The following is an 11,459-nucleotide window of genomic DNA, read 5'->3' as shown; positions in this document are numbered from 1 at the left end:
CAGGCTGAACATGAAATAGTCTCCTATCTCTTGCATTAGCTTCTGATAGAAAATTGATAGTGAAACTCTGGGTGTTGCGGCCTTTTACCATCCAAAACAAAATAATTCCAACAAAAGGCTATGGGTGGAAACAGGTGGGTTTGGGTTTTGCACGCACTCCAGACTTCAGTTCTTAAAATTATATTCCATTTATTTCTTTCAAAGTTTAAATTAAAAAAAAAAAACAACAACAAAAAATCCAGCAATGTCTTATTTCGAATTTAAACAAAATCCAACTTAAATCAACTAATCAAGTCAGTGTAAAGTGGTCAAAAAATGATTAAAAACCCTCCCATCACCTCCAGCTGACATCTAACAAATCAAAAAACCTTTCTTTCCACCTGGCTTGCTCCTCATATACCTAATTAATGGGAGGGTCCAAAAGTTTACAAAGTCATCACAAACAGACAAAATTAATTAAATAAATTAATAAGTTACTTAAAGATTTAGGTAGAAGTCAGACTTATATGTTTCTACTGTTAAACAAAAACAGGAACAAATAAAACTGATGACTTTCAAACCCTCAATGAATTTGGCCACAACACTAGGATTAAAAAATCCTCACACTGTGATGTCACACTGAATTTTTCATGGCCTCGCCCATCATGGCCCGTGCCTGCCCACAATAAGGCTTTAAAAAATGCTTTTGTAGCGAGGAGAGAGAGCGGAAAGTGTGTTGGTGATAGTGACTTTGCAACATAGCTGAACATGTTCTGTTAGCTAATCAGAAGCGAGGAGTGTGCAAACGATAAAAAATAGTGAGCGATCATGCTTTTTTCAGCTCACTACTGCACCAGCAAACTTCTGCATCTCAGAACAGGAGCATCATAGCTTTTTTATGACTCATAATGTACTGATTTGCACTAGAGCACACCACAAATGTATTGAATAAACAAATGAACCACACCTTACTAACTTAGTTGAGCTGTTTATTGGGCTGCATGGCAGTGCACTTGGTAGGACTGTTGCCTCATTGTGAGAAGGTTGCCGGTTCAAATCCTGACTGCTGTTTTTCTGCATTAGTGTGTTCTCCTCATTCTTGTGTGGGTTTTGTCCGGGTACTCCAGGTTCCTCCTACAGACCCAAAAGCATGCTTGTTAGACTCTGAACCAGGAATGGGGAATCCTGGTCCCTCGAGGGCTATCCAGCAAGTTTTAGTTGTTACCCTGCTTCAACTCACCTGATTAATCAGCAGGTGATCAACAGGCTTCTGTAGAACTTGATGAGCCGCTGAACAGGTGATTCAACCACTGAATCAGTAGTGTTGGAGCAGAGAAATGACTAAAACATGCTGGATACTAGCCTTTGGGGATCTGGTCAGCAGGTGTCGAAAAATACATTCTTTTAATTTAAATTACGTGAAAACGATGCAGGTGTGTAGATGACACATCCTGGCGTCTCGCTATGCTTCTAATCTTTTATTTTCCAACTATACTCAGACTCAGCAGGACCTGGTTTATGGACCACAAAATTACTTTTGGGAGTCTTCTAGCTTAAGGTTTATTTGCTGTTCAACAAATCAGAATCAAAAGTCATGTGAAATCATTTCTGCGTGTTTCTATCAAACCTCTGACAGTTTATTATACAACATTTCCCAGAAAAAAATTAATCCTAAAGTACTTTTTTCTCAATTTTTGTGTTGGGATTCTGTTTTTACTTTTATACCTCTTTGGAGTGTGATCACCGAACAATTACCTCCATAGTAATGAAAATGTAACAGAATTAGAATCATTTCCTGTTTGCAGTTCCTTATCAGGTCAACAGGGGGCGGTATAAACACACAGCACTACTCAAAAGCAGCAGCTTTGGTGAAATTCAATAAACCACAATTTTAATAGACAAATAAAAACATGTGGAATGTTTAATGACATCACAAAGAAAGATGACCATATATGTACATACAGCAGTCACTCTGTGGCGTGGACGTGGACATCACATGTGCTGGAGAATTAAAGGGTGGGGTGAGGGGGGTTAACTAGCAGTTTTAGGAAACGTTGGCACATTTCTAATGAGAATAGGCACATGTGAGTGTTCATCACTTCCTGTTTAGACTAATTGGTTCCCTTTCAAGTGTCGGATCTAAACTTAAAACTTGTTTTTTTTTTTACTTTAATGTCAGGTTTTTGTCTGTAGTCCAACACACTCAAAACTACAACACCACACTCAGCGTTAACACGAGAAACAGCTCAGACCGGCGACAATCTCTTCAGTTTTTGCAGCTTTGACAATTACAAAAAAAGCAACCGGATGGTGGTGCTACTGGAAGGATCTGGGAAAGGGTGGAGGAAGACGAAGCCACAGACGACTAAACACAATCATCTGATAAAAGTTTATACAATCCTCATTTAAAATTTAAAAAAGAAGAAAAAGTATATGTTTGCTTTAAAACATCTCTAACAACAATGCTTTATTATAATATGGAATTAAATCTTTTCATTTAAAATCTAAAAAAAGACAAAGAGGTGAATTATCACAAGCTTACTACCTGTTTTAGGATTATTTCATTCTGGATTTTGATCAAACAGACATCCAGTAAATAATCTCACAACCAACAAGCTTACATCCAGTCATAAACCACTTTTGAAAAAAAAAAAATTTTTCCGTCACACTTGACATTTTACAAAAACAATAAATTCTAAATTAATGCCAAAAGGTGTTATTTAATGAGGTAAAATGAAAAACTCATGCAGTTTCAAATACAGAAAGAGCCAGATATGGTAAACAAAGGCTGAGAGTGAATCTCAGATATTTACTGCATCCTACTTATTTTCCCCTCTGAAGCAGGATCTGATCTCATAGAAGCTAACTTTTACTCTGTCGGTGATGCTGTTGCCATGACGACTGAATCTCTGCAGACATGGCTTTCAAAGTTCACTGAACATTAACGAAGGTAAGAGACTAGTGACCCTCTGAACTGCACTTGATAAAGTTAGTAATCTCTTTCAGATAATAGGAAAGTTCTGGGCGCAGCTTCAGAAGGAGACACTAGAGCGGTTTATGTGGTGAGAGGAGATGACGCGGGTTTGCTGACTGTTCTGGAAGTTCTGCAGGTCCTCCAGCATCTCCTCGATCAGCGGAGGCATGGAGCCGGGGATCTCCATCTTTAGCGTCACCACTCGCTCAGCTCCTGCAGAAATAAACCCAATCATGGTTTCACTGCTCAGCAAACATTTAGTTTTTTACCGCGTCGTGTCCAGCAGCCTTGTTGTCTGTGTCAGAAACAAGCCTTACAATTCAATTCAATTCAATGATACTTAATTAATCCCAGAGGGAAATTAGAGTTTCAGTACACACAATTCTGAGATCAGACATACATGGGCAAGACACATGACAAGAATTGGTGACTGTGGTCATTTGCAACCTGAGTCGCGCTACCTTTAGAGGTCAGAGGGGTTTACATGAGGATTGGGTCAGGTGGAGGAAAAAAAAGGCACTTCAGAGTTACCCTCCACAGGGAGGGCAGCTTTGCTTTGCAATAAATATGGCGTCAGAATTCCGCCATATCTCGTGCACGCGTATTGTCCACATCGCGCGTGCGAACGGGACTCGCGCGTGGAAGTTAGAACCTCCACGAGTGAAGATATACATGGCGAGGAGGTCATTTGTACACTGAGAGGGAGCAAACTGTGTCTGTGAGCGCACAAGGATGTGCACAAGTGACAAACCTAGGTTTTGAGCGGGAGCAGAAAAAATCTGTGAGAGCAGGGGACAGACTTGTGGGAGGAGTTTTGATCCGTGCAGAGAAAAAGTTGTCACGTGAGAAGACAATACCAGTGTAAGAAGGTTAAATATGAGCGCAGTAACAAAGATTTGAAGGAGAACAGAGTGAATTTGAAAGTGAGCAGACATTTTGAGTGCAAGCATTACAAGTTTTGAGAGCAATAATATAAAATCTTATTCTGAAATTAAAAAGTTGGTCTCTTGATGTGAAATTCTGCTCTCAAATTGAAAGTTCAAGTGCTCAATTTCTGGCACTTTAATTCTTCCACGCCTCCAGAGTGCCAAAACTCCCAACAGCCGAGCAAGCAGAATCAGAAACCGAGCGCGCAGAAAGGCTGCCACACGCGCAGTGAGGCTGCCGCACGCATGTTTTCCTTTGCTGTGTGCTCGTTGGCCAACGCGCGCACGCAGGTTTGTCACTTGTGCACATCCTTGTGCGCTCACAGACACAGTTTGCTCCATCTCAGTATACAAATGACCTCCTCGCCATGTATATCTTCACTCGTGGAGGTTCTAACTTCCACACGCGAGTCCCGTTCACACGCACGATGTGGACAATACACGTGCACGAGATATGGCGGAATTCTGAAGCCATAAAAAACACCTCAGACAGAAATGCAACAGACTTCAGACATAACACAACATAAGTGTCCACTAGGTGGGGTGGTAGGGTTTGGGACTCTCCACACGTCAGTGAATGCAGCCGCGATAAGCAGCACTCGTCATCTCTGTTTGGACAGGGGGAGGAGATCGTTGGGTTTAGAGAGCACAGTGACTCCTGGAACGATTCAGCGGACTTCACAGCTCACAGTCCCGCCTAGGCTGGGATAGGAAGGCAAAGTTGCCATGGCAACGGCAGCATTCCACATTTCTTGGGGGGGGGGGGGGGGGCTATTTGTTTCAGCCTCACAGACTCAAGGGCACCAGATTCAGATAAGAAATTGTTTTGGGCCAGACAGAAATTATTTCTTCTCTGTCTTAAAGTTCTGCTGGTCCTCAACCTCACAAAATCCAATAATGGCGTAAATTAATCTATCCCAATCCGTGCTGATTCGTCCACTTGCTCCTTGATCGCATCCATCTTTTGTGCCAATGCATGAATCTCAGCCAAAGTTCCAAGCTTATGACTCATCTCAATAATTATATGAGTCTGTGCATTCACACCGCAGTGTAATCCATCCCTGAGCTCCGGGAAAGAGCCAATATTCCTCGACAGCTCGTTAATTTTCCGGTGAGCCAGGTAACCTCCCAGGCCAAAAAGCAGGAAACCTGACACCAACACCACGAATATCCATACATCTTCAGAATCCTCTACAGACAGTTGAGAGAGGCAGATCAGGTTCCACTGTTTCCAGGAGTCCATGATATGCCCAACTGGATCTGTCCCAGAGGGGCACCCAGAAGCCCCTTCTCCTGTTCTCATCGTTGAGAAAATGTTGTCAATCGCGTTGAGAGACCAGCTGACCAGGTCCATTTTTAATAGTTTCCAGTTTCCAGTAAAAATCTAGAAGCGCCGTACACCCAAAGACAGACAAAGAGCCTTGGGGATAAGATAGGGAGGAGAGGAGGAAAAAAGCGTCTGTACTCTCCAAGAGCTGGAAGAATGAGGTTCAGTTTAACTTTCAGGATTACAGCTTCTGCTATATTTCTGGACATGCTATATATACATGTATTATATAGAAAACTTTATTAAAATTGCTTTTTGGTTTCTTTTAATGGATGGAAATAAAAGAGAAAAGAGGAAGAAGAAAAGATGAGCGGTGGTGAAGAAGGTTAACACAAAAAGAAGGCATCTACTTCTAAACTTGCATTCATTTTAACTGTAGCAGAGAAAATACTTCTTTTCTGTTTGAGTTTTTGAAACCATGACATGAAACATCCACAGGGATGATTCTCTTGAAAGTTTTATTGAAGACAACTTATTTTAAAATCATTTTCTTGAGCCACTTTGTGCTAAAATGACCCTTTACATGGTTAGTGAAATGTCACTAAGACCCCCACTGTCCTCTGTGGCCAGAATACCACATTTGCAACTTCAGAGTGCCGGTCCAGTCTGTTGGACTTACTGCCTTAGAAATGTCACATAAACAAGTCCACTTTGAAGTAATATTGTAATAATGAAGCTGCTTACACACATTCACTTCAGTAAAATAAATTGTGACTCAGGAGCTGGTTGACGCGTTCTGACCTTTAGCGCTGATGGTGCGAAGGTCTGTGATCTTCATCAGGGCCTTGGGGAACATGAGGGGCATGCTGGGTCTCCGTTTACGTGAGTAGATCTTTAGCGCCTCCAGAAGCGGCTCCTGCAGCACCTCCACTTTAGACGGCTCCTCCAGGTCCTGCCGGTCTGTTAGCCAGATAAATGTGTCAGGATTTTAAACACCAATGGGATTTTAAATCAAGCTTCACAGACAGACTTGGTACCTCCAGAGACGAGGCAGATGGCGCTGAGGAGCCCGCTTTCTGTCTCGTCCATCTCTAAAGGCAGCAGCTGCCCAGCAAACGTGAACACCTGGTCTGTCAGTGGTCCAAAGCCTGCGTTGTGGATCTGAGTCCGGGTCAAAGTCAGGCCGTCAGAGAAGGTCATGGTGTCCTGGTCGGGAGTGTAGCGTGTGCTAATCCTCAAGATCTGGAGGAAGAAAATAACAAGGGCATCAAACCCAAGTAAAAGTTTGTTTCAAGTGTAAGCAGCTGCTAATCTAAACTAATCCAGTGGGTCTCAAACTAGATTTAGCACTTTTCATGGCACCCAAAGTGCTATCCATAGTTCACGCACTCTCACATTCCCACAATGCCAGTAAATGTAAGCTACTACGTAGCCACAGCCACCCTGGGGAGGTCTGACAGAGGCGAAGATGCCATTTGTGCCACTGGCTCCTCTGACCACCACCAACACAAGCAAGTTGGGTGAAGTGTCTTGCCCAAGGACACAACAGTAGAATACCCTGGCAACAGCTGGGATTTACCCCGCAATCACTGAGCAACCCTCTCCACCTCCTGAGCTTTGAGAGCAAAATCAAGCAACTAGCAATGATTTTAAAATTGTATGATTTCTGGAGATCCTTACCGTGAGGTCCCGAGTTTAACTTAGCGGAACTTAGTGAATGTGGTCATATAAAATCATGAGTAATTCAAATGAGTCGATGATCTGCCAAAGCAGAGAGATCTTATTCTCTCGAACAGAAAGACAGAATAGAGACATGTTTCTGACCGGACCATTTAAGATGCGACACACTCTGAGCCTGATCGCATTCATGTGTTTTGCTAACACAGTTTAAGTGAGTTAAAAGTGTGGCAACATGTTACCATTACTAGCACATATTAGCAAAACTAGCACATGTTAGCATTACTAGCACATATTAGGATTATTAGCATGTGTTAGCCTTCGTCTTCGTCTTCCTCCGCTTATCCGGGTCCGGGTCGCGGGGGCAGCATCCCAATTAGGGAGCTCCAGGCCGTCCTCTCCCCGGCCTTGTCCACCAGCTCCTCCGGCAGGACCCCAAGGCGTTCCCGGACCAGATTGGAGATGTAACCTCTCCAACGTGTCCTGGGTCGACCCGGGGGCCTTCTGCCGGCAGGACATGCCCGAAACACCTCCCCGGGGAGGCGTCCAGGAGGCATCCTGACCAGATGCCCAAACCACCTCAACTGGCTCCTTTCGATCCGGAGGAGCAGCGGTTCTACTCCGAGTCCCTCCCGAATGTCCGAGCTCCTCTAAGGCTAAGCCCATCCACCCTACGGAGGAAACTCATTTCGGCCGCTTGTATCCGCGATCTCGTTCTTTCGGTCATTACCCAAAGCTCATGACCATAGGTGAGGATCGGGACGTAGATCGACCGGTAAATCGAGAGCCTGGCTTTCTGGCTCAGCTCCCTCTTCCCCACGACAGATCGGCTCAGCGTCCGCATGACTGCAGACGCCGAACCAATCCGCCTGTCGATCTCCCGATCCCTCCTACCCTCACTCGTGAACAAGACCCCGAGATACTTAAACTCCTCCACTTGAGGTAGGACCTCTCCCCCGACCCGGAGGTGGCAAGCCACCCTTTTCCGGTCGAGAACCATGGTCTCAGATTTGGAGGTGCTGATCCTCATCCCAGCCGCTTCACATTCGGCCGCGAACCTACCCAGCAAGAGCTGAAGGTCAGAGCTGGATGAAGCTAGGAGGACCACATCATCCGCAAAAAGCAGAGACGAGATTCTCCTGCCACCAAACTCGACACACTCCACACCACGGCTGCGTCTAGAAATTCTGTCCATAAAAGTGATGAACAGAACCGGTGACAAAGGGCAGCCCTGGCGGAGTCCAACCCTCACTGGGAACAGGTCCGACTTATTACCGGCTATGCGGACCAAACTCACGCTCCTCTGGTAAAGGGACTGAATGGCCCTTAACAGAAAGCCACCCACCCCATACTCCTGGAGCGTCCCCCACAGGGTGCATGTGTTAGCATTACTAGCAAATGTTTATATACTATTGTATATTAGCAAAATTTGCACGTTAGCATTACTAGAACATGTTAGCATTACTAGCACGTGTTAGCATTACTAGGGCATGTTTGCAATACTATTGCATATTAGCAAAATTTGCACATGTTAGCATTACTAGAACATGTTAGCATTACTAGCACATATTAGCATTATTAGCACATGTTAGCGTTACTAGCCAACTTTAATATTACTACCACTGTTAGCAATATTAGTGCATATAAGCAAAACTTGTGCATGTTAGCATTACTAGAACATGTTAGCATTACTAGCACACATTAGCATTACTTGCACATGTTAGCATTACTTGCACAAATTAACAAAAGGCAGCTAAATATTATTTTGTTTTTAGAGCAATTTTAACGCATAAACAGGAGTGGTTTAAGGATTTCTTAACAAATTTGTTTTAAAAATTTACCAAATATTTTTGTCACATTGCCCAGTCCTAATTGTCCCATTTGTGTTACCAGTTATTTTGTAGTCATTGTTTGTCCCTTTTTATCCATCCATCCATCCATCCATCCATCCATCCATCAATTTTCATCCGCTTATCCTGAGTCGGGTCGCTGGGGCAGTAGCCTAAGTCGAGAGGCCCAGACGGCCCTCTCCCCAGCCACTTGGACCTGCTGTTCTGGAGGAGTCTCAAGGCATTCGCTGGCCAGGTGAGAGACATAGTCCCTCCAACGTGTCCTGGGTCTCCCTTTAGGCCTCCTCCCAGTTGGACGTGCCCAGAAAACCTCACCAGGGAGGCGTCCAGGAGGCATCCTGAACAGATGCCCGAGCCATCTCAACTGGCTTCTCTCGATGTGGAGGAGCAGCGAATCTACTCCGAGCCCCTCTCGGATGACCGAGCTTCTCACCCTATCTCTAAGGGAGAGCCCAGCAACTCTGCGGAGAAAACTCATTTCGGCCGCTTGTATCCGCGATCCGTTCTTTCGGTCACTACCCAAAGCTCATGACCATAGGTGAGGGTAGGAACATAGATCGACCGGTAAATCGAGAGCTTCGCCTTCTGACTCTGCTCTCTCTTCACCACGACAGACCGGTACAACGCCCGCATCACTGCAGATGCAGCACCAATCTGCCAATCGATCTCGCGCATCAGCTTTCCCTCACTTGTGAACAAGACCCTGAGATACCTAAACTCCTCCACTTGGGGCAGGACCTCAACCCTGACCCGGAGAAGGCATTCTACCATTTTCCGAATCAAGACCATGCTCTCAGATTTAGAGGAGCTGATTCTCATCCCAGCTGCTTCACACTCGGCTGTGAACCGCTTCAGCGAAAGCAGAAGATCACGTTCTGATGAAGCCAACAGGACCACATCATCTGCAACAAGCAGAGGCCCAATCTTCAGGCCACTAAAACGGATGCCCTCATCACCTTGGCTGCGCCTAGAAATCCTGTCCATAAAGGTTATGAACAGAACTGGTGACAAAGGGAGTCCTTTTTTAAACATGTACAAATGAAGGTTAAATCAAATACATAACACAAAATGGCTTTACACTCAAAGGTGGAGCTAACATTTGATGAGATAACTTGATTCAGAAGCTGTTTGCAAGATTTGATGAAAATAATTAAAACTTTATTTCTCAGCTCAAGATTGTTAGAAACTCCGTAATAAGGTAGTGGTTGATATTTATCCCTTCAAAGAATCTGAGGCCTCTAAAAACATTTATTGTTAGACAATCATATTATTTAGCTTTTCATGTTTTTTTTTCTTTTTCTTTTTCATTCCAATAAATATATAAAACATGCAGGATCTGCAATAGTTTGTGTTTTATTGCAGTGCGACATATTCTGAGCTGTGAGTGACAGAAGAAAATCACCACGTATGGAGCACTCACTGCTCAAAAGTGCCAGAACAGTCCATCAGGGGAAAAATTGTGTAAAAATGACATGCAGCAGAGCCTTTTACGGCACACCGAATCTCCCAAGGGTCAGAGTCATGTGGGTAAATATTCAGACACAGATAGTGAAATTGACAAATGGACGCAGCAGTGAAGGTCAGATGGGATGAAGAGGGAGGATGAAATGTGTAACTCTCTCCGTGAAGGCTGTGAGGTGCGAATCCACTCCAGAGCCTAGTTTTTATGTTACTCAGGTCAGAATAAAAGCACACATCTGAAGGTGACGGATGCTCTTGAGGACCTACCAGGATGTCGAGGCAGGCGGCTTTGAGCAGAGTGATCTGGTCGGCGATGGTCAGGCCCGTGAAGCCCGGCACCCGCTTTGCAAATTCCACCACCTTGATGATGCACTTGGTGGCAAGCTCGCTGAACTTGTCCCACAGGCCCAGGTCCAGCTGGATCCTGTGGTCCGAGCTGGAGTTCTGGGTGGAGAAGGAAAAAAAGGTCACCCAGTTAAATCGGGTTTTAAGCATCACGAAAGATGTGAAAGATGGAAGTGAATAAGACAAAAGCTAGTAAATCATTCTACTTCAAAAGCTTCACATGTTGTGAGGTATGCAAGTGCATATGTTTGAGACTCTTATTTTGAAGGATTTAAGGAAGTTAACTCTGTTGTAAAAACATACCAAGATTTCAAATAATTAATAAAAACAGAACAAATACAGACGGGTTGGATCAGGTTCACTACCTCCAGTTATTCTAGAAATAACCAACTTAGATTGTTTTCTGTAAATATTATTTGGATTTTTTCATTAGCATTTTTACTTTCTAAACACATCCTCCTTGCATTTGATATTCATGAGATACTATCAAAGGCCCAGTGTGTTTGTCTTTTTTGTTGAAAATGATATTTTAATTTGTATTTTCCTTTAATCCTTCACAATAAGAGTATCAAACAAACAAACCATCTGAGCCTTATTAAAAAGTGTTTTTATTGTTTATAAAACCGGTTTTGATGCACAAAGTCATCATAGTTGATTTAAACAACGCACGAGTATCACAGAATGTTTTAAAATCTATTTTTCATTTCAAAGTAAAATTGTAAAAATCAAATACCATTTTGATATGTTTTTGCCAGAACACCAAACTTTTATTTTGATACTTTCACTTATCTTTTTCGTCAGAATGATCCTAATCTGCCTAACCTGTATAAGAAATTAGCTCTAAATTGCCTAAATATGATGCAACTGCGCAGAAAATGTTTTATCACCCTGAGCAAAAATCATACACATGACCAAAGCCTGGTTAGTGTGAGGACTGTTGTTAGTGATGGGTGTTTGTTGTTGTTAACAGCTGTTTGATC

General features: G+C 43.5%; 2 protein-coding genes across 5 annotated transcripts in view; both read right to left on the bottom strand.

Moving 5' to 3' along the window:
- Nucleotides 1-11,459, bottom strand: part of septin7b (septin 7b) — a 537,254-nt gene that overhangs the window by 42,848 nt on the left and 482,947 nt on the right. The window lies entirely within an intron of this gene.
- Nucleotides 1,844-11,459, bottom strand: part of LOC107379177 (retinoic acid receptor beta) — a 30,660-nt gene continuing 21,044 nt past the window's right edge. For both annotated transcript variants that reach the window (XM_015949796.3, XM_054740868.2), the window contains exons 5-8: nt 10,402-10,578; nt 6,184-6,388; nt 5,948-6,106; nt 1,844-3,166 (exon numbers count right to left, since the gene is read on the bottom strand). In XM_015949796.3, coding sequence (XP_015805282.3) covers nt 3,012-3,166; nt 5,948-6,106; nt 6,184-6,388; nt 10,402-10,578 — 696 coding nt within the window. In that variant the 3' untranslated portion in view covers nt 1,844-3,011. The remainder of the gene's footprint in view (nt 3,167-5,947; nt 6,107-6,183; nt 6,389-10,401; nt 10,579-11,459) is intronic.

The sequence above is a fragment of the Nothobranchius furzeri genome, chromosome 5 (genome assembly GCF_043380555.1).
Source record: "Nothobranchius furzeri strain GRZ-AD chromosome 5, NfurGRZ-RIMD1, whole genome shotgun sequence".
NCBI lineage: Eukaryota > Metazoa > Chordata > Actinopteri > Cyprinodontiformes > Nothobranchiidae > Nothobranchius > Nothobranchius furzeri.
This window is presented reverse-complemented; position numbering and strand designations above follow the sequence as displayed.